We start from the raw sequence: 24,123 nt of genomic DNA, 5'->3' as shown, positions 1-24,123 counted from the left end.
GATCTGTATATGGAGTCCCCAAACTATTCTAGTAAAATCTGTGCTCCGGTAGGCAAATAGTGCTCCGTCCCTCCAGAATCTCTCCGTGTGGCTAAGCAGTATTGTACAGCCACATATTGCGTACTTCTACATTCAGCAGAAATTGTGGGACAAATTTTGGTGCCATTTTTGCGCATTAACAGTATAAAAATGTAAAATTTGGGGCTAACAAAATCTTGCTGGTAAAAATGTAATTATTTTTAATCTTCACTGCCCAATGGTATACAATTCTGTGCCACACCTGTGGTGTCAATATGATCACTGCACCCCTATATGAATTCATTGAGAGGTGTAGTTTGTAAAATGGAGTCATTTATGGGGGATGGTTCTGCCTGCCAATGTAACATGGCACCCTCAAACCAGTATAGCCAAATCTGCACTGTTATATGGCGCTACTTCCCTTCAGAGCTTTGCACTGTGCCTCAAAAGTAGATTTTGACGACACATGGGGTATCGGTGAACTCAGGAGAAATTGCACAACAAATTTTGTGTTCCATTTTCTCCTGTTACCCTTGTGAAAGTAGAACATTTTGGGTAAAAACATTTTTGTGGGAATTTTTTATTTTTTACGACTCAATGTTATAAACTTCTGAGAAACACCTGGGGATTCAAGGTGCTCAATACACAGATCAATTCCCTTAGGTGCCAAGTTTCCAAATTGTGTCACTTGTGAGGGGTTTCCAATGTTTAGGCACATCAGGGGCTCTCCAAACTTGACATGGCATCCACTAATTATTCCAGCAAATTATACGTTCAAAAGTCAAATGGCACTCCTTCCCTTCCGAGCCTTGCCGTGATCCAAAACAGTAGTTTTCCCCCACATTTCTAGCAATTTTCCAGGTTGACTGACCTTCATCTTAGTTGATCGCTCCTTGCCATATTCCGGGTTAAAGCAGTTGTGGATTTGGCTCATCGCTGTATGGAGTTGTGCACTGACACTGCCGCTGCACTACACCAGACGGCCAGAGAATTCACAATGATCCTGGATGAGGTGACCTGATCATTCGATCACTTGCTGGTGACGACCCGATAAAGCTGCTTAGAGAAGCCATCAGGGTGTAAAGCCATCATCAGTTTAACGGGGGCTCATGAGGAGTCTGAGGGGTGACACCATCTGGGTTATGTCTCATGTATCTTTACTCCTTGTTTCCATGTGTCCTTCATGGTTTTGCTGCCATCGGCCTGAATCTTCATAGTGCACAATGCAATAGCAAAGAGAGGAGTATTCACCACCCTGTACTTGTGACTGTAATCCTGCAAGATCCTGGACTGTTCCCCTGACCAGTGACCGAGAAAAAGTGATGGAGGCGACGGGCAGCCACCAGATACAGAAGATGGAGGCGATGGGCGGTCACCAGATACTGATGATGGAGGAGACAGATGGCTACCGGATACTGATGATGGATGGATGATGGATGATGGAGAAGACGCACAGTCACCAGATACTGATGATGGAGGAGACGGGCAGTCACCAGATACAGAAGATGGAGGCGATGGGCGGTCACCAGATACTGATGATGGAGGGGACGGGCGGTCACCAGATACTGATGATGGAGGAGACGGCCGGTACCAGATACTGATGATGGAGGAGACGGGCGGTCACCGGATACTGATGATGGAGGAGACGGGCGGTCACCAGATACTGATGATGGAGGAGACGGGCGGTCACCAGATACTGATGATGGAGGAGACGGGCGGTCACCAGATACTGATGATGGAGGAGACGGGCGGTCACCAGATACTGATGATGGAGGAGACGGGCGGTCACCAGATACTGATGATGGAGGAGACGGGCGGTCACCAGATACTGATGATGGAGGTGACGGGCGGTCACCAGATACAGAAGATGGAGGCGATGGGCGGTCACCAGATACTGATGATGGAGGAGACGGGCGGTCACCAGATACTGATGATGGAGGAGACACAGATGGTCACCGGATACTGAGGATGGAGAAGACGCACAGTCACCAGATACTGATGATGGAGGAGACGGGCGGTCACCAGATACTGATGATGGAGGAGACGGGCGGTCACCAGATACTGATGATGGAGGAGACGGGCGGTCACCAGATACTGATGATGGAGGAGACGGGCGGTCACCAGATACTGATGATGGAGGAGACGGGCGGTCATCAGATACTGATGATGGAGGGGACGGGCGGTCACCAGATACTGATGATAGAGGCGACGGGCGGTCACCAGATACTAATGATGGAGGCGACGGGCGGTCATCAGATACTAATGATGGAGGTGACGGGCGGTCACCAGATACTGATGATGGAGACGGGCGGTCACCAGATACTGATGATGGAGACGGGCGGTCACCAGATACTGATGATGGAGGAGACACAGATGGCTATCGGATACTGATGATGGAGGGGACAGGCGGTCACCAGATACTAATGATGGAGGTGACGGGCGGTCACCAGATACTGATGATGGAGACGGGCGGTCACCAGATACTGATGATGGAGACGGGCGGTCACCAGATACTGATGATGGAGGAGACGGGCGGTCACCAGATACTGATGATGGAGGTGACGGGCGGTCACCAGATACTGATGATGGAGGTGACAGGCGGTCACCAGATACTGATGATGGAGACGGGCGGTCACCAGATACTGATGATGGAGACGGGCGGTCACCAGATACTGATGATGGAGGAGATGGGCGGTCACCAGATACTGATGATGGAGGAGACGGACGGTCACCAGATACTGATGATGGAGGCGATGTGCGTTCACCAGATACTGATGATGGAGGAGACGGGCGGTCACCAGATACTGATGATGGAGGCGATGTGCGTTCACCAGATACTGATGATGGAGGAGATGGGCGGTCACCAGATACTGATGATGGAGGAGACGGGCGGTCACCAGATACTGATGATGGAGGCGATGTGCGTTCACCAGATACTGATGATGGAGAAGACGCGCAGTCACCAGATACTGATGATGGAGGAGACGGGCGGTCATCAGATACTGATGATGGAGGTGACGGGCGGTCACCAGATACTGATGATGGAGAAGACGGGCGGTCACCAGATACTGATGATGGAGGAGACGGGCGGTCACCAGATACTGATGATGGAGGACACGGGCGATCACCAGATACTGATGATGGAGGAGACGGGCGGTCACCAGATACTGATGATGGAGGAGAAGGGAGGTCACCAGATACTGATGATGGAGGAGACGGGCGGTCACCAGATACTGATGATGGAGGAGACGGGCGGTCACCAGATACTGATGATGGAGGTGACGGGCGGTCACCAGATACTGATGATGGAGGAGACGGGCGGTCATCAGATACTGATGATGGAGGAGACGGGAGGTCACCAGATACTGATGATGGAGGAGACGGGCGGTCACCAGATACTGATGATGGAGGAGACGGGCGGTCATCAGATACTGATGATGGAGGAGACGGGCGGTCACCAGATACTGATGATGGAGGAGACGGGCGGTCATCAGATACTGATGATGGAGGAGACGGGCGGTCATCAGATACTGATGATGGAGGAGACGGGAGGTCACCAGATACTGATGATGGAGGAGACGGGCGGTCACCAGATACTGATGATGGAGGAGACGGGCGGTCACCAGATACTGATGATGGAGGAGACGAGCGGTCACCAGATACTGATGATGGAGGATACGGGCGGTCACCAGATACTGATGATGGAGGAGACGGGCGGTCACCAGATACTGATGATGGAGGGGACGGGAGGTCACCAGATACTGATGATGGAGGAGACGGGCGGTCACCAGATACTGATGATGGAGGAGATGGGCGGTCACCAGATACTGATGATGGAGGAGACGGGAGGTCACCAGATACTGATGATGGAGGAGACGGGTGATCACCAGATACTGATGATGGAGGAGACGGGCGATCACTAGATACTGATGATGGAGGTGACGTGCGGTCACCAGATACTGATGATGGAGGTGACGTGCGGTCACCAGATACTGATGATGGAGGAGACGGGCGGTCACCAGATACTGATGATGGAGGAGACGGGCGGTCACCAGATACTGATGATGGAGGAGACGGGCGATCACTAGATACTGATGATGGAGGTGACGTGCGGTCACCAGATACTGATGATGGAGGGGACGGGCGGTCACCAGATACTGATGATGGAGGTGATGGGCGGTCATCAGATACTGATGATGGAGGAGACGGGCGGTCACCAGATACTGATGATGGAGGAGACGGGCGGTCACCAGATACTGATGATGGAGGAGACGGGCGGTCACCAGATACTGATGATGGAGGAGACGGGCGGTCACCAGATACTGATGATGGAGGAGACGGGCGGTCACCAGATACTGATGATGGAGGTGACGTGCGGTCACCAGATACTGATGATGGAGGGGACGGGCGGTCACCAGATACTGATGATGGAGGTGATGGGCGGTCATCAGATACTGATGATGGAGGAGACGGGCGGTCACCAGATACTGATGATGGAGGAGACGGGCGGTCACCAGATACTGATGATGGAGGAGACGGGCGGTCACCAGATACTGATGATGGAGGAGACGGGCGGTCACCAGATACTGATGATGGAGGAGACGGGCGGTCACCAGATACTGATGATGGAGGAGACGGGCGGTCACCAGATACTGATGATGGAGGAGACGGGCGGTGACCAGATACTGATGATGGAGGAGACGGGCGGTCACCAGATACTGATGATGGAGGATACGGGCGGTCACCAGATACTGATGATGGAGGAGACGGGCGGTCACCAGATACTGATGATGGAGGAGACGGGCGGTCACCAGATACTGATGATGGAGGAGACGGGCGGTCACCAGATACTGATGATGGAGGAGACGGGCGGTCACCAGATACTGATGATGGAGGAGACGGGCGGTCACCAGATACTGATGATGGAGGAGACGGGCGGTCACCAGATACTGATGATGGAGGAGACGGGCGGTCACCAGATACTGATGATGGAGGAGACGGGCGGTCACCAGATACTGATGATGGAGGAGACGGGCGGTCACCAGATACTGATGATGGAGGAGACGGGCGGTCACCAGATACTGATGATGGAGGTGATGGGCGGTCACCAGATACTGATGATGGAGGAGACGGGCGGTCACCAGATACTGATGATGGAGGTGACGGGCGGTCACCAGATACTGATGATGGAGACGGGCGGTCACCAGATACTGATGATGGAGACGGGCGGTCACCAGATACTGATGATGGGGGAGACACAGATGGCTACCGGATACTGATGATGGAGGGGACGGGCGGTCACCAGATACTAATGATGGAGGAGACGGGCGGTCACCAGATACTGATGATGGAGGATACGGGCGGTCACTAGATACTGATGATGGAGGAGATGAGCGGTCACCAGATACTGAATTTTACATTTGTCCCTTCTTTAGTCACTTTGTGTTTTGTTAATTGATTTTATTTCTTTGCTCTGGGACGGTAACATTCTCACCCACAATCCTTTGTTTTTCCTCAGCATCTTTTTAAAGGAATTGGAGAAATATGAACAACTTCCAGAGGACGTCGGTCATTGCTTCGTCACATGGGTGATTAAAATGTCTCTAATCATTGAGGGCTCAGATCGGAAGGGTCCGTGTTGGTATAAAGGATTTATGATGATTGTACCTAGGATCTGTATGGGGTCAGTAATGATAATGCGATGTAAGGTTTGGAGGATCAGTGATGGCAGTACACAGGACCCGCGTTGGGTCGGCAAGGGCAGTACACAGGACCAGGGTAGGGTCGGTAAGGGCAGTACACAGGACCAGGGTAGGGTAGACGAGGGCAGCTCAGTGGACCCACGTAGCGTGAGCGAAGGCAGCACAGTGGACCCACGTAGCGTCAGCAAGGGCAGTACACAGGACTCGCGTAGGGTCGTCGAGGGCAGTATACAGCACCCGCGTTGGGTCGGCAAGGGCAGCATGGAGGCCCCCGTAGGGTCGGTAAGGGCAGTACACAGGACCAGGGTAGGGTCGACAAGGGCAGCACAGAGGACCCACGTAGCGTCAGCAAGGGCAGTACACAGGTCCCGCGTAGGGTAGACGAGGGCAGCTCAGTGGACCCACGTAGCGTGAGCAAGGGCAGTACACAGGACCCGCGTAGTGTGAGCAAGGGCAGCACGGAGGACCCCTGTAGGGTTGGCGAAGGCAGCACGGAGGCCCCCGTAGGGTCGGTAAGGGCAGTACACAGAACCAGCGTAGGGTCGGCGAGGGCAATATGCAGGACCCGCGTAGGGTTCGTGAGGGCAGTACATGTGACCAGTGTATGGTCGGCGAGGGCAGCACGGAGGTCCTGCGTAGGGTCGGCGAGGGCAGTATACAGGACCCGCATAGGGTTGGCGAGGGCAGCACAGAGGACCCGTGTAGGGTCGGCGAGGGCAGTAAATGTGACCAGTGTAGGTTCGGTGTGGGCAGCATGGAGGACCCGCGTAAGGTCAGATGTGATGGTTCTTCTTTGGCTCTTCCTCTCTCAGGCTGACAAGTTTCAGATGTACGTGACTTACTGTAAGAACAAGCCGGACTCCAGCCAGCTGATCCTGGAGCACGCCGCCACCTTCTTTGATGTAAGTATGGCCGCCTTGGTTTCTGGGTACACATCTGCCGGCCCCGTCATCCGCTGATCATCTTACCTCTACATTACAGGAGATCCAGCAAAGACACGGACTGGCCAACTCCATCTCCTCGTATCTCATCAAACCCGTGCAGAGGATCACAAAGTATCAGCTGCTGCTCAAGGTTCGCATGCTGCCCGACTCGTGACACCCGCCTCGTACCGTTCCTGGCCTGCACTTACATCCACAGCTGCACTCAGAATCCGACGTTCACGATTGCAGCCTCGCATACTATTCCTGCTGATTCTGTACACATTATGTATTGCAGTGTTATAGAAGGCGCTGCAAATAATCTGACTCTCCCATAATGCAGCGCTGCAGATACAGTGCATGATGGGAGTGCAGCAGTTAGCTCTGTGCCTGTCACCACGCAGCAGAATTGTGATTGCAGCTCTGGATGTGGCTGGAGTATCTGACATTAGTAAAGCCAGGTTACTCCGCGTTGGCGCATCTATGGGTACAGGATGGCGGAGTCTGGCCTCACATAGAACGGGCTGCTCCGTCCTGGATGGCTGTGATAAATATTTACTGTGCACTCGGTGTAGACTCCACGGGGCGTCCTGGGGTACGAGATTCTCTCTACGTCTTGGTGTCTCTCCATCAGGAGCTGCTGACCTGCTGCGAGGAGGGTAAAGGCGAGATCAAGGACGGTCTGGAGGTGATGCTCAGCGTGCCGAAGAGAGCCAATGACGCCATGCATGTCAGCATGCTGGAAGGTGAACTGCACTGCCGGGGGCACTAGAAGTCTCAGCATGGCCACAGCCTGATCGCAAAACCCCCATCACTAACAATATTTTTTTTTATCTCTAGGGTTTGATGAGAACCTGGATGTTCAGGGCGAACTCATTCTCCAGGATTCCTTCCAAGTTTGGGACCCCAAATCTCTGATTAGAAAGGGGCGCGACCGCCACCTCTTCCTGTTCGAGATCTCTCTGGTGTTCAGCAAAGAGATCAAAGACTCCACGGGGCACACGAAGTATGTGTACAAGAACAAGTTGCTGGTGAGGACCGCCATGTCTGCCCGGGGACAGGGGCTATAGAAGCACCACGGCATCAGGATGTTCACTGTCCATGTACCACGGGGGCATTCAACCGTCCATGTACCACGGGGGCATTCAACCGTCCATGTACCACGGGGGCATTCACCGTCCATGTACCACGGGGGCATTCACCGTCCATGTACCACGGGGGCATTCATCGTCCATGTACCACGGGGGCATTCATCGTCCATGTACCACGGAGACATGAACTGTACATATACCACGGGGGAGTTCACCATCCATGTACCACTAAGGCATTAACTGTCCGTGTACCACGGTGGCCTTTACCGTCCGTGTACCACGGTGGCCTTTACCGTCCGTGTACCACGGTGGCCTTTACCGTCCGTGTACTACGGTGGCCTTTACCGTCCGTGTACCACGGGGGCCTTTACCATCCATCTACCATGGGAGCATTAACTGTCCCATGTCCCACGGGGGCATTAACCGTCCATGTCCCACGGGGGCATTAACCGTCCATGTCCCACGGGGGCATTAACCGTCCATGTCCCACGGGGGCATTAACCGTCCATGTCCCTCGGGAGCTGAGCATTAGCCATGTTTCCTGAGGACTGGGCAGTAACTATGTGCAGTGGGGCGACGGATTAAACACATCCCACCATGAGGCAGGAGAATAGCCATAGACCACAGTATTGCCCCTTTTACTATTGGGCGCTGGGCATTAATCCTATAGGGCAGCAGAGGAACGTTCGCTATATTGGCTATGTGTTGGATATTTACCATGGGGGGAGTGTATTGGCTATTTATCATGAGGGCGGGTTTTATTATTATTTATCAATATAGTGCCATTTATTCCATGGCGCTTTACATATGAGCAGGGGTATACATAATAAAAACAAGTACAATAATCGGTCACAACTGGTACAGGAGGAGAGAGGACCCTGCCCGCGAGGGCTCACAATCTACAAGGGATGGGTGAGGATACAGGAGGAGAGAGGACCCTGCCCGCGAGGGCTCACAGTCTACAAGGGATGGGTGAGGATACAGTAGGTGAGGGTAGAGCTGGCCGTGCAGCGGTTTGGTCAATCGGTGGTTACTGCAGGTTGTAGGCTTGTCGGAAGAGGTGGGTCTTCAGGTTCTTTTTGAAGGTTTCGATGGTAGGTGAGAATCTGATGTGTTGTGGTAGAGGGTTCCAGAGTAGGGGGGAAGCACGGGAGAAATCTTGTATGCGATTGTGGGAAGAGGAGATAAGAGGGGAGTAGAGAAGGAGATCTTGTGAGGATCGGAGGTTGCGTGCAGGAAAGTACCGGGAGATGAGGTCACCGATGTACGGAGGGGACAGGTTGTGGATGGCTTTGTACGTCATGGTTAGGGTTTTGTACTGGAGTCTCTGGGTAATGGGGAGCCAGTAAAGGGATTGACAGAGGGGAGAAGCCGGGGAATAGCGGGGGGACAGGGGGATTAGTCGGGCAGCAGAGTTTAGAATAGATTGGAGGGGTGCGAGAGTGTTAGAGGGGAGGCCACAGAACAGGAAGTTGCAGTAGCCAAGGCGGGAGATGATGAGGGCATGGACTAGGGTTTTTGCAGATTCTTGGTTTAGGAATGTACGGATCCGTGAGTGAAATAATTTTGAGTTGAAGTTGGCAGGAAGTGGAAAGGGCTTGGATATGCAGTATGAAGGAGAGATCAGCGTCAAGGATTACCCCAAGGCAGCGAGCTTGTGGGACTGGGGAGAGTGGGCAGCCATTTACTGTAATGGATAGGTTCGTTGGGGGGGTCGCGTGAGATGGGGGAAAGACAATGAATTCTGTTTTGTCCATGTTAAGTTTCAGAAATCTAGCGAAGAAGAAGGATGAAATAGCGGACAGACATAGAGGGATCCTGGTTTGTAGGGTGGTGATATCTGGTCCAGAGATGTAGATCTGTGTGTCATCAGCATAGAGGTGATACTGAAAGCCATGAGATTCTATGAGCTGTCCCAGGCCAAAGGTGTAAATGGAGAAGAGCAGGGGCCCTAGGACTGAACCTTGTGGGACTCCGACAGATAGGGGGCGAGGTGAGGAGGTGGTGAGTGGGGGACGCTGAATGTCCGGTCTGTTAGGTATGATGAGATCCAGGATAGGGCCAAGTCTGTGATGCCAAGAGATGAGAGGGTCTGTAATAATAGGGAATGGTCCACTGTGTCAAAGGCAGCCGACAGGTCCAGGAGGAGGAGGACAGAGTAGTGTAGAAGGCAGAGGACATGTCCAGGAGGAGGAGGACAGAGTAGTGTTGCTTGCTCTTGGCGGTTAATAGGTCATTGGTGACCTTAGTTAGGGCAGTTTCAGTGGAGTGGTGTGATCGGAAGCCTGATTGTAAGCGGTTGAAGCGGGAGCAAGGAGAGATGAGAGGACAGTTCAAGATGGACGTGGTGTTCCAGTAGTTTTGAGGCATAGGGAAGAAGTGATATAGGACGATAGCTAGATACAGAGGATGGGTCAAGAGAGCGCTTTTTTGAGGATAGGTGTGCTTGAGGGGAAAACACCAGTTGTTAGTGATAGGTTGAAGAGATGGGTTAGGCTTGGGATGAAGACTGTGGTGAGGTTTGGGATGAGGTGGGATGGGAGCGGGTCAAGTGCACAGGTGGTGAGATGTGATCTTGAGAGTAGAGTGGAGAGTCGATCCTCTGTAATGGTGGAGAAGTTGGTTTTGGAGGTAGAGGGCTGGTAGTTGGGAGGAAGGGCTCTGGGGGTGGTCGACTAAAACTATCTCTGCTGTTCTAAATCTTCTGCTTGAAAAATGAGGCAAAGTCTTCAGCTGAGATACGTGGGGAGGGAGGAGGTGCTGGGGGACGGAGGAGAGAATTGAAGGTGTTGAATAACTGTTTAGGGTTGTGAGACAGGGAGGATATGAGAGACGAGAAGTAGGTTTGTTTAGCTGTGGTGAGTGTGGTCTTGAAAGTAGTGAGGGACTGTTTGAATGCGATGAAGTGCTCGTCGGAGTTTGATCTTTTCCATCTCCGCTCTGCAGCCCTGGAAGCTCGCCTCAGTTCTTTGGTCAGGCTGGTGTGCCAGGGCTGTCTGTTGATTTTGCGAGCTTTGGCATGTGTAAGTGAGGCAGCAGATTCCAAAGCTGCAGCTATTGTGGTGTTATATAGAGCGGCAGCGTCATCCACATTGTATAGGGAACTTATGTCTGTGAGAGGGAGGAAGGATTCAGAGACAGTGTAGATCGAGGTGTTTAAGATTTCTGCGACGGTGTGCAAGTTTGTGGGGTGGGTATTGTATAAAAGGAGTGGAGAGGGAAGAGAATGTGAGTACATTGTGGTCCTAAAGAGGGAGTGGCAAGTTAGAGAGGTTAGATAGGGAGCAGAGACGGGTGAAGATAAGGTCCAGTGTGTGACCATCTTTGTGAGTGTCTGCAGAATACCATTGAGTGAGGCTGAAGGAGGAAGTGAGAGAAGTTTAGTGGCAGCTGAGAGGGAAGTGTCATTGGGGATGTTGAAGTCGCCCATGATGATAGAGGGAATGTCCGCAGAAAGGAAATGAAGTAGCCAGGTGGGGAAGTGGTCAAAGAAGGTGGTGGCTGGCCCTGAGGGGGGCGGTAGATGACAGCCAGTTGGAGGGGGAGTAGATGCGCACAGAGTGCTCCTCAAAGGAAGAGAGGGTAACAGAGGGTGGCAGTGGGATGTGAGTGAAGGAGCAGTTATCTGACAGGAGAAAACCAACTCCTCCGCCATGCTTGCTGTTGGGGCGGGGTGTGTGAGAAAGATGGAAGCCACCATACGAAAGTGCTGCAGGAGAGGCTGTGTCAGAAGGGGTGAGCCAGGTTTCGGTGATGGCGAGGAAGGAAAGTTTGTGAGTAATAAAAAGATCGTGGATGTAGGAAAGCTTGTTGCAGACAGAGCGAGCGTTCCACAGAGCTCCTGTTAGTGGGACTGGGGAGGCGGGGGCTGGGCGAATGGGTATAAGGTTAGAGAGGTTACAGAAGGTTGTGATAGAGTGTGAATGGGAGGTAGAAATGACTGTGGGAATGTGGTGGAGGACCAGGATTTGGAGAGATATCACCAGCAGTGAGAAGGAGCCGAGAAAGTGTTAGCAGGTGGGAGCAGGAGAGGGCATGAGGAGGCTGTCTGCTTGGAGACAGAAGATTGTATGTTGAGGAACAGTTCAGAGGAGGAGGTGAGATGGATGGGGAGGATTGAAGAGGAGATGAACAGTTCTTTACTAGGAGTAGGGATTAGGGGAGTTTGCAGAAAGTGAAGGATTATAGGGGTGAAAGTGAAAACAAACAGAAACATTGTTTACAGTGACTGTGGCCAGTTACCTTCAGTTCCCTTCTGGTTCATTTCTGGTTTTAATTCTACATTAATCTTCACACTTCTAGGACACACTTATAGGAATCACTGCAGACTAAAGTCATTGCAGACTTGTGCTATGCAATATATGTACAACTAAGTGCATTCAGGTGTGAAGCAGAGCGGAGTGGTCTCTGCTCATCTTGCTCAGAGAATTAAGGGTGGACCAGATGCAGACAATCAAGCCAAAGTAAACAAGGTCATAAATAACACTGGGGTAATGCAGGGGTTAGCTGAAAGGCATACCATGAGAATGCTAGGAGCAGAGGAAAGTCTGTGTGGAAAGTTGGGTGATGTATTATGTGCACTTCATAGACAGACAAGGCTGGAGAGTGTTAGCCATTTACCATCGGGGCGGGTTGTTGTCTTTTTATCATGGGGGGAGCAGTGTTGGTTATTTACCATGCGGGGCGGAGTGTTGGATATTTAACATTGGCGGGCGGAGTGTTGGATATTTACCATTGGGGGGCGGAGTGTTGGATATTTACCATTGGGGGGCGGAGTTTTGGCTTATAGAGTAGGTGAATTATTAAAGGTGACCTGTCACCCCCAAAATCGAAGGTGAGCTAAGCCCACCGGCGTCAGGGGCTTGTGTCCAGCATTCTGTAATGCATTCTGTAATGCTGTAGATAAGCCCCCGATGTATCCTGAAAGAGGAGAAAAAGAGGTTATATAATACTCACCCAGGGGCGATCCCGGTTCTGTACTGGTCCGATGGGTGTCACGGTCCGGGGCCTCCCATCTTCTTACGATGGCGTCCTCTTCTTGTCTTCACGCTACGGCTCCGGCGCAGGCGTACTTTGTCTGCCCTGTTGAGAAAGTACTGCAGTGCGCAGGCGCACGGCCTCTCTGACCTTTCCCGGCACCTGCTCACTGCTGTACTTTGCTCTTCCCTCAACAGGGCAGACAAAGTACGCCGGAGCTGTAGCCTGAAGACAAGAAGGAGGTCATCCTATGAAGATGGGAGGCCCCGGCCCGCGACGCCCATCGGACCGGACCGCCCCTGGGTGAGTATAATATAACCTGTCTTTCTTATCTTTCAGGATACATCGGAGGCTTATCTACAGCGTTACCAAATGCATTACACAATGCTGGAGATAAGCCCCTGATGCCGGTGGGCTTAGCTCACCTTCGATTTTGGGGGTGACAGGTTCCCTTTAACTATTCACAATGGGGACAGTGTGTAGAGCAAGTAGCTGGAGCAATGCAGGAATTGTTTTATTATTTGTGCAACTATTTTATTGCCCTAGTCCTCACATCCCACATTGGTTCTCACCCCTCACGCTTGCCTTTGTCCTCGCCCCACCCACTCTTGTCTTGGTCCTCGCTACCCCACCTTTGCCTTGGTCCTCGCCCCCCGCCCTTGCCTTTGTCCATGCTCCTTCCCTTGCCTTGGTCCATGCTCCCTCCCTTGCCTTGGTCCATGCTCCCTCCCTTACCTTGGTAATCGCTCCCTGCCCCCCGCCTTTGTCTTGGTCCTCGCCCTTGCCTTGGTCCTCCCCCCCCCCTTCCCCCGCCCTTGTCTTGGTCCTTGCTTCCTCCCTTGCCTTGGTCCTTGCTCTCGCCTTTGTTTTCTCCCTACCCCCACCCGTGTCTTGGTCCTCACCCCCATTTATCTTGGTCCTTGCTCCACCCCGGGCCTTGGTCCTCGCTCACGCCTGAGCCTTGGTCCTCGTGCTCACGCCCTGGCCTTGGTCCTCGTGCTCACGCCCTGGCCTTGGTCCTCGTCCTCACTCATGCCCTTGCCTTGGTCCTCGTCCTCACTCATGCCCTTGCCTTGGTCCTCGTGCTCACTCATGCCCTTGCCTTGGTCCTCGTGCTCACTCATGCCCTTGCCTTGGTCCTCGTCCTCACTCATGCCCTTGCCTTGGTCCTCGTCCTCACTCATGCCCTTGCCTTGGTCCTCGTCCTCACTCATGCCCTGGCCTTGGTCCTCGTGCTCACTCATGCCCTTGCCTTGGTCCTCGTCCTCACTCATGCCCTTGCCTTGGTCCTCGTGCTCACTCATGCCCTTGCCTTGGTCCTCGTGCTCACTCATGCCCTTGCCTTGGTCCTCGTGCTTACTCATGCCCTTGCCTTGGTCCTCGTGCTCACTCATGCCCTTGCCTTGGTCCTCGTCCTCACTCATGCCCTTGCCTTGGTCCTCGTGCTCACTCATGCCCTTGCCTTGTTCCTCGTCCTCACTCATGCCCTGGCCTTGGTCCTCGCTCACACCCTGGCCTCGGTCATCGGATGCAACTGCCCCTGTGGTGCCCCCCATTGTGCACCATTGGCAGAGCGTTGTATCATGAGACATTCTGCAGCTTTACAATATATTTGTATCTCTGCTTGCTGTCAGTGACAGATGATTCCTGATATATTATAACAATCTTTACATGTTTAGCTGAGGCAGGTGTGAGGACCCCGTGAGCTGAAATAGCTCAAGATCTAAACACGAATGTTTCCTTCCACTGACAGCAAGCAGAGATCATGGTATAGTTTGAAGCCGAAGAGCGTCTCCTTGTGCCATTGTAACTCTGAATAAGATGCATAAAGCACCAGGTAACTATGGCCGAAGCCTCTCGTCAGCCGTTATGGAGGCTGCTGTTGGAGCAGTCTGACGCTGTGGTGATGGCAGACATCCGGTCCGCACTTGTAAGGGGACCGGGGACTTTTCTCATTACAAATTGTATTTCTTTCAGACCTCAGAGCTGGGGGTGACGGAGCATGTTGAAGGGGACTCCTGTAAGTTCGCCTTGTGGTCCGGTCGTACGCCGTCCTCCGATAATAAAACAGTGTTGAAGGTTTGAGCCACTTTGATTTTTTCTCTACTTTGCATTAAATCTGATTTACATCCTCCAGTCGCACCTAAAGCTGCCATGTTACTGAGACTGGAGGAAAAAGGGAAAAAAAACTGATGTAACAAGAGAATAGTGACTACAGCTCTGGAGGTGACTGGAGGATAAGACACGATGTAACAGCAGAATAGTGACTGCAGCTCTGGAGGTGACTGGAGGATAAGACACGATGTAACAGCAGAATAGTGACTGCAGCTCTGGAGGTGACTGGAGGATAAGACACAATGTAACAGCAGAATAGTGACTGCAGCTCTGGAGGTGACTGGAGGATAAGACATAATGTAACAGCAGAATAGTGACTGGAGGATAAGACATAATGTAACAGCAGAATAGTGACTGCAGCTCTGGAGGTGGCGGGAGGATAAGACACAATGTAACAGCAGAATAGTGACTGCAGCTCTGGAGGTGACTAGAGGATAAGACACAATGTAACAGCAGAATAGTGACTGCAGCTCTGGAGGTGACTGGAGAATAAGACACGATGTAACAGCAGAATAGTGAGTGCAGCTCTGGAGGTGACTGGTGGATAAGTCTGCTCCGGTTATTTGGATGCAGTTACTGATCAGATGTGCATGCGGTTTTCTATTGTCATTTATTCCGCTGCTCCTCTTTTGGCCTCACGTCTTCGGTGTCTGTAGGCATCAAGCCTAGAAGTAAAGCAGGAGTGGATTAAGAATATCCGAGAGGTGATCCAGGAGAGGATGATCCACTTGAAAGGAGCCTTAAAGGAGCCGATCCAGCCCCCAAAGACGCCAGCCAAACAGAGGAACAACAGCAAGAGGTGAGAGATGCCATAGATATGAGAAGTGAATGTCCTGAGGTTGTGGCACTAAAAGTCCCAGCAAATGTTGCTACAGCTGAAGTGATTGGTTCCTCCTGCAAGGCAGTCCTCAGACCGGCCAGATGTATCGGGACTTCTGGTCGGCCCATGATATTTGGAGTGGGCAGGACACTGGGTTGGTGCTAGCTGCAGACTAGGTTCAGTGACTTTATAAGGACGGCCATAGCTTGGAAGATGCCTCTACAGTGGGTCGTGGTTGAGGGGGCTTCGTGTCACCCTCGGGGTCAGTCTCTTCCCTTCCTATAAGGATATGAAGCTTCGGACTCCCTGCACTTCGGTGATATTAGCTTGTCCTCCATCTCTCTCACATGGCTGGAGGGAGCGCAGAGACTGCAGACATGTGCAGGATCCATGGAGGCAGGGTCTGGAGGGTGCAGTGTCTAGATGTGCAGGGTCTTTGGGGGTGGCTGCATGTCTTATTGAACAGTTAATATTTATGCATGTTCCTTATAGGGATGGACTTGAGGATCTGGACAGTCAGGGGGACGGCAGCAGTCAGCCGGACACCATCTCCATCGCCTCTCGGACGTCACAGAACACCGTGGACAGCGACAAAGTAAGACCCCTTGTGGTTAAATATGTGTGTATGTATATATGGATAGATAGATAATAGATAGTTAGGTCCATATTTATTTGGACAGAGACAACATTTTTCTGATTTTGGTTATAGACATTACCACAATGAATTTTAAACAAAACAATTCAGATGCAGTTGAAGTTCAGACTTTCAGCTTTCATTTGAGGGTTTCCACATTAAAATTGGATGAAGGGTTTAGGAGTTTCAGCTCCTTAACATGTGCCACCCTGTTTTTAAATGGACCAAAAGTAATTGGACAATTGACTCCAAGGCTATTTCATGGACAGGTGTGGGCAATCCCTTTGTTATGTCATTGTTATGACATGTCATGATGAGTCTCGGAAATATTAATACTAATAATGTCTACAAGTCATAAGGCTCACACACCTTAGGCTATGAATTCTTTTAGGACATTCAAGGTTCTACTCGTTAACGTTTTATACTTTAATACAAAAAGGTTCAGTGCTTACAGTAAGAAAAGGTATAAGAATATGATAATAAAGACATAAAACTTATGCAAAACAGTATAAAAATAAACAGGATAAACTTACAGAAATCATCTAACTGGTAGTTTGTTTTCTGCTCCCTGAGGGGGGTGAATGGAGTTGGTGGAACACATCAGCGTCTCAGGCTGTCCTCACATGTGAACACCATTCTCTGTATACAGCCCTAATTTATAGGTTTGATCTGGAGGACAGGTTTCTAGACCAGCCTCTCAGGTTAATATAATTGCTTGTTTTTTTATTGGTCCACGGTCGCTCCCCCCAATGAATATATTATGTTCTCTTGAGATCCTTTGTGTAAAAGTTCTCACAGAGATACTATCAGGTCGTAATTAACATCTGTCTTCCAAGAGCTAGGAGGTGTCAAATGCAGGGCTGTGGAGTCGGTAAGCCACAGTTGGGACTCCTGGATTTTATCAGGTTCTGACTCTGACTCCTCCATAAATGGCCAATTCGTAACAATAAATTTACTGTTGTCAAATATTAACATCGTGCTTATTCAGTTTCTCACCATCATATTAGTAATCAGACCACTTAGAGCAAAAACTATATTTATTAGAATACAATTAGAATATAGCAAATAACTTTTATATACTTTTCTAACCTCTTGTAAGTAAATATGCAATAAACACTGTTATGCAGTTAATAAGAAGAAATCTATAAATTTGTCCTCAGAAAAGTATTGCCTCTGTCAGATCCTCCTTCATGGATGCCCTCGAATCTGATGTAATTATTCTGAGAGCAGAGAGCGTCCTCTCTACAGTAACTTGTGTTGGTGGCAAAGCAGTGACCACTCGGCAACATATCTGACAATGTCCGGATTCAGAGGAATCGCTTGTTGCGCTGTTATTTTTGATGAACGGTCAAATTTCTGAATTTCTTTTAGTGCACATGAACAATCCTGCTGAAATGTCCTGGCTGTGTTCTTTACGGGGATGACTCTTCTATGCGGGAACGCTTTGCACGGTCCTTGTGATCCAAATATTTGTCTAAATTAAATTCTTCATCAGTTGATGAGGGTGAAGATGTGGCAGGACGACCAAATTCTTCTTGTTCCTCCTGACTGTTCTGCAACCCTTTCATCCTTACTGCTATTCTTTTCCTTTAGTTAGCTGTTGATCATCTAGAAGAATCCGATGCATTGGGTCTACATAAACAGCGGCCAGTGAATGTTATTTTGTAATAGTAGCTCCTCTCTCCGTTTCATTGATGTAGCAATGCCACTTGCAATTAACCCTCCTCTTTGGGACAGGCGAAACATCAGGTTCTTCCACTCCTTTAAGAAAATACCTGGAGTTAAGTCCTCTGCTTGTCATTTTTTAGTCACTGTAAATGGGTGCTCTAGCAATTTTTCCAGCTCAGTCGCCTGATTCCACTGACTTTCATTTAGCGTCAGTTGAGGGTTAGCCATGTCTACAAGAAAGGTTTTCAGTTCAACCAAGCGCTGAATCAGTAAGTAAGTTCTGCCCCATCGTGTGGCTTGATCAATAATTGCCCCTTTTCCAGCACGTCTCTTCAAAATGGAGTCAACTTTAGGGGTTCTGGCAACAGTAGACAATGTCCTCACCTTGCCAATCAGGGCAGCAGCATGTCCTTCTTGCAGACTGTCTCTTACAGCCGCTGTAGCGTATGCACAACACAGCGCATGTGATGAATGAAAGAACGTATTGACACAGTTCCAACACGATCATCTAAACTATCATGTTGCTGTTCATCTGAAGCAGCGTCAGTTTGCTCCTCAGTTACAATACTGTGTTCCTCTATTTCTAACATTTCTATGTCTGTGGACCCAGAATGTTCTTCTTGCTGCTGGTCACCATCATTACTCTTATTCATTAGCTTAATAGAACTTATCATATTTGAAGCATTGTCCCGTTACGACAGAAAGAACTTGCTCTTTTTTAAGTTCATAGTCTTGCAGAACCTTTTCCACCAAGACCTGGAGAAACTCACTGGTGTGATGAGCTTTGGTGTCTTTTACTGCCAATGTCTTGGTAACTATTTCATTTTTGTCACAAACAAATCGGACATTGATGGCAAAATAGTTCCCTCTGTGACGTGTGCAGGCGTCCATTTTAAGAAACAGAAAGCGTCCCTTGAGAGTTTTTAAGTTCTTCCTTTTGTTTGAAAGCTTCTTCGATTACTAATTTTCTAATACTCTCTCTCTCCAGAGAAACACCAAGCTTGCGGGCCATTTCCCCATTCAGACACATAATGAAATCGGCACACTATCCTTTACAACAAGCTCTATGATCTGTTTTTTAAATGTATCTACTGTCTTTGTCACAGTAACTTTGTCACTGACAAAATATCTTGCAACTGATGGCTGCAAAGTTCTCTGCTCCTTTGTTTGGCTGGAAGAGCTGGGCACTGGTTCATTGGTTTGGATACAGTCTTTCTCATCCACTGCTTTCAGTACTTCTGGATGAAAGCGCTGTAAATGTCTCTTTAGATTAGAAGCTCTGGTAGGAGCATTTTTATCTATCGTATATACTCGAGTATAAGCCGAGATTTTCAGCCCATTTTTGGGGGCTGAAAGTCCCCCTCTCGGCTTATACTCGAGTCATACCTGGGGGGTCGGCAGGTGAGGGGGGGCGGGGGCTGTGTAATTATACCTACCTACTCCTGGCGCAGTCCCTGCACGTCCCTGCTTCTTCCAGCGCTGCAGATTCTTCCTGTACTGAGCGGTCACATGGTACCGCTCATTACAGTAATGAATATGCGGCTCCACCTCCCATAGGGGTGGAGCCTCATGTTCATTACTGTAATGAGCGATACCCGTGACCGCTCAGTACAGGAAGAATATGCAGCGCCGGGAGAAGCAGGGACTGCACCGCGCCAGGAGCAGGTAAGTATACGGGGAGGGGGAGCGCAGCGCTGTGCTATATTTACCTCTCCTCGTTCCGGTGTGGCTCCGTCATCAGAGTCCTCTGGCTGTGACGCATGGGGCTGTGCACACAATGCGGGAAGTAAGCAGATTATGTGCGGTTGGTACCCAGGGTGGAGGAGAGGAGACTCTCCTCCACGGACTGGGCACCATATAATTGGTAAAAAAAAAAAGAATTAAGATAAAAAATAGTGATATACTCACCCACTGATGGCCCCAGAGTCTTCCCGCCTCTCAGCGGTGCACGCTGCCGCTTCCGTTCCTATAGATGCTCTGTGTGAAGGACCTGCGATGACGTCGCCGTCTTGTGACTAGTCGCGTGATCGCGACGTCATCGAAGGTCCTGCACACACACCATCTATAGGAACGGACGCCGCTGAGGAGATCGGCTGTCTGCAGGTGAGTATAACCATTTTTTTTTTTTTTTAATTATTTTTAAACATTCTATCTTTTACTATAGATGCTGCTTAGGTTTCTATTTTACTATTCACTGACATCTTGCAGCTTCTGTAAGGGTCGGGCGAGTAGTACGTTCCGTAGTCCCGCTCAAAAACCAAAGATGCTTGCCTATCGTACTGACACCTCTTCAGCAAGGATTTCACACTGGAGATCTCCTCGCGGCTACCCCCAGTCGAGACAAGATGCTTGAGTTTCCTCAAGCTCTGTTGCGGATCCCTTCTCCGTGGTGTCACTTATTCGTCACGTGCCTGCTCTCACACGTGACTTGGGGTTGTGCCTGCAAGGGTTAATCTATCCCCCCACTATCAGTCCAGCATTCAACCTCTGTCCTATGCTGTGATGGGAGCATAAATCACACACCGACCCAGGCCACACACCCGCTCATACATGCTGCCACCACTCACCGAATGCACGGGCGATGAGTCCTGGAACTAATAATACTAATAAAAATATGGCTATCACTCATAAGGCTCACACACCTTTTGGCTATGGATTCTTTAGAACATTCAAGGTTCAACTTGTTAAAGTTTTATACTTTAATAGCAAAAAGTTCAATGCTTACATTAAGAAAAAGGTATAAAAATACGATAATAAAAAGACATACAACTTATGCAAACAATGTCAAAATAAACCGGAGAAAACTTACAGAAATCATCTAACTGATAGTTTGCTTTCTGCTCCCTGAGGGGGGTCAATGGAGGTGGAACACATCAGCTTCTCAGGCTGCCCTCACATGTGAACACAATTCTCTGTCTGCAGAAATTTATAACTTTGGTCTGAGGTCAGGTTTCTAGACCGGCCCCTCAGGCCAATATCATAACTGCTGCCTGTTTGATTGGGCCACGGCCGCGCCCCCAATGACTATATAATTTCTCTTGTGGAGAGGTTCTCAGGGATAGATTACCTCAGGCTGCAGTTTAGCATCTTCCCTCCCAACGCCTCAGAGGTGTCAAGTGTTCCTTTGTTCTTGGTCTTAGCCAGACCTCCTGGTGAGATCTGGAGACAGAAATTCTACTAGTTCCAAGGAAGTACTTATTAACACCTAGGTGCGACTTGCCTTCAGGACAGATGTTACATTATCACTAGTCACCATATAACCCTGGACATATGTCACTACACACATATAGATATATATGCACATATTTCACCGCAGGCTCTGTAACAGGTGATCCCTGTTCAGGCTTCTGAGGTTCGAGAGTTGCCGAAAGAATCTCGCCACCCGATGCTTGAACATCTCCCACCACTGTGACTTAGTGTTACTTAGACCCAGCAGCGGTACCTGGCTCTGAAGAAATTCCTCAAAGGACCGTCTTACAGCTTCTTACTCAAGGAGTGACTAATTCAGCTTCCAATAACCTCTTCCCATCCGAGGAGTCTCTGTAACGCTCAGAGAAAACATAATCAAACAGTGATCGGAGAATTCCACCTCCACAACCGACAACTGCGAGGAGATGGCCTCCTCCTTCAAATAAAACCTGTCTATCCTAGACCTGCACTGACTACCTCTAAAAAAGGTGAACCCCGCGTGGTCTGTGTTGTGCCGGATGTGGACATCCACCAGGCGTGCCTCACTTACTATCCTATTTAGCGCGACGCAATCGTAAGCCAGCCGGTCTCCGGAACCTCCTCTATCACAGGGTCTCGTGACGTTGTTGAAATCCCCTCCAAAGACCACCTGCCGGCTCGAAAATAAGAAAGGTTTGATCTTCATGAAGAGACACTTGCGGTCCTACTTGGACTGGGGACCGTAGATGTTAATGAGCCGAAGCTCCTGTCCCCCCCCATGGAGACATCTAGGATCAAGCATCTCCCCATTTCTAACTCGATCAATCGTCTACATTCAACCGCTGCGGTCTTAAAACGGACCGCCACCCCGCTATACGGCTTGGCCGCAAAAGACCAGTAGGAGGGCCCGTGCCTCCACTCCCGCCTTGCTTTATGCATGGTTGATAGGTCGGTAGTTCCCCCTCCCCCCAGAAGGCTTTTTTTTGCCCCCTGAGAAGAAGACCCAGCGACATCCTGAGCCCCAACATCCTTGTCCGCAACCTCCGGCCCCGGGTCCCCATCGCCCCCATCTGGAGGGGAGTCCTGGAGGGCCGGAACCGGTTAGAGAGATCCACCAGAGGGGGGGCGGCTGGACCTTCCAATGGCACCTGGATCAGGGCTATGGAGTCAGAGGGGTCGCACTCCAAGGAGGAGGCTCGAGGCCCGGACCCCCTCTTATCCTTGGTTGTTTTCTTGTTACCCTTTTTCTTTTGCTGTGACCACTCCCACTCTCCCTCATCCAGACTGTCACCGGATGAAGGTTCCTGGGCAGACATGGCGTCCTTTTGCTCCTCCCTTTCAAGTCTCTTGACTTCCTCGCTCAATTCGCTGTCTTTAGGATCCTCAGCTGCAAGTGAAGCACCCGGGTCAGAGTTTAGGGTCATTACTCCCTGCCCCCTGTTCCCATGGCGTTGCTCCTGCCGCCTGATATTGGATGGCGGCAGCCTGCTCCTCACCGGTTCCCTGCCTCCTCTGCTGGTCCCTTCACTGGCGAGATTAGTCCCGGCTTTCGCCTGTCCCATATTCGCCGCTTTCAGAACCGCATTGGCAAAAAACGCAGACAGCGACTGAACGGGTGACAGAGGTCACCACACAGGTTACACCTAATCCTGCCACAGGTCGCAGCGAGATGGCCGAGGTCCCCACACAGTGCGCATTTCTGGGTGGTACACTGCGCACTGAAGTGTGTGGGGCTGCCGCACCTGTGACAGACCTTAGGCTGTCCCCGGTAGAAAATCAAGATCCTGTCCCTCCCCAAAAATGTTGAGGAAGGGATATGGGTAACGGTGTTTCCTGAAACCTTCAATTTCACCATGAAGGTCCAGGCTCCTGACCAGATACCATGCTCATCGAGGGTCTTCTCGGGAATACCGACGATGTCGCCGTATCGTCCAACCCAGGTGGAGATGTCGACACAGGAAAGTGACTCGTTACTGGTCAAAACGGTCACCCTCCTGACCGAGTTCTGGCGGGATATTGCTACAGCGAGGAAACCCCGCCATTCGGGGCAACCCCGAGCCAGCTCATGGCGAGACCAGAAAAGCTCAAGGCCCTCCGGTCTCACGAAGCTGACATCGAAGTAGGAGGTCCCATAGGGATGGATCAAGGCAAAGATGTCCTATGCCGCGAAGCCCATCCCCAGCAGGAGCTCAGAAACCTTCCACCGATCAGGACAGGCATCCTTGTTTACCCACTGGAGACGGGCCACATTCCTACGGTTACTCCTCTGCCCCGGTGTCGGCAGAGACCAGACAGTCTCTGCCCCTCTATCTCGGAAGGCGGAAAGACCGTGTCTCTCTATCCAGAAAGACAGATCAACCTCCCTCCCCTCTACATTGATGGAACTCTCCCCTCTCCTCAGGGCGTCCGGGAAGCGCTGCTGCAAGTCACCATCCTCAGGGTCACCAGACAAGGGCGCACTACTACCCCCAGCAGTGACAGCTCCAGAATAGCTTGGGGCTGAAGCCCCCGCCACCGCTGGGGGGGCAGCGGGACCACTACCTGCTTCCCCTACACCAACACCAGTAATGCTCTTCTCATTCACTCCACCACTACTCCCATCATTTGCAACATCACTACTCCCATCATTCACTCCACCACTACTCCCACCATTCACTCCACCACTACTCCCACCATTCACTCCACCACTACTCCCACCATTCACTCCACCACTACTCCCATCATTCACTCCACCACTACTCCCATCATTTGCAACATCACTACTCCCATCATTCACTCCACCACTACTCCCACCATTCACTCCACCACTACTCCCACCATTCACTCCACCACTACTCCCATCATTCACTCCACCACTACTCCCATCATTTGCAACATCACTACTCCCATCATTCACTCCACCACTACTCCCACCATTCACTCCACCACTACTCCCATCATTTGCAACATCACTACTCCCATCATTCACTCCACCACTACTCCCATCATTCACTCCACCACTACTCCCACC

The 24,123-nt window shown here is 50.7% G+C and overlaps 1 protein-coding gene across 2 annotated transcripts in view; it reads left to right on the top strand.

Moving 5' to 3' along the window:
• KALRN (kalirin RhoGEF kinase) overlaps nt 1–24,123 on the top strand; it is a 424,214-nt gene that overhangs the window by 207,897 nt on the left and 192,194 nt on the right. For both annotated transcript variants that reach the window (XM_069732606.1, XM_069732607.1), the window contains exons 26-33: nt 5,537–5,606; nt 6,533–6,622; nt 6,702–6,794; nt 7,275–7,386; nt 7,481–7,671; nt 14,686–14,787; nt 15,480–15,622; nt 16,136–16,238. In XM_069732606.1, coding sequence (XP_069588707.1) covers nt 5,537–5,606; nt 6,533–6,622; nt 6,702–6,794; nt 7,275–7,386; nt 7,481–7,671; nt 14,686–14,787; nt 15,480–15,622; nt 16,136–16,238 — 904 coding nt within the window. The remainder of the gene's footprint in view (nt 1–5,536; nt 5,607–6,532; nt 6,623–6,701; nt 6,795–7,274; nt 7,387–7,480; nt 7,672–14,685; nt 14,788–15,479; nt 15,623–16,135; nt 16,239–24,123) is intronic.

Source organism: Ranitomeya imitator, chromosome 7 (assembly GCF_032444005.1).
Source record: "Ranitomeya imitator isolate aRanImi1 chromosome 7, aRanImi1.pri, whole genome shotgun sequence".
In the NCBI taxonomy this organism is placed as follows: Eukaryota; Metazoa; Chordata; class Amphibia; order Anura; family Dendrobatidae; genus Ranitomeya; species Ranitomeya imitator.
Note: the sequence above shows the minus strand (reverse complement) of the source record. Positions and strands in the feature narration are given on the sequence as shown.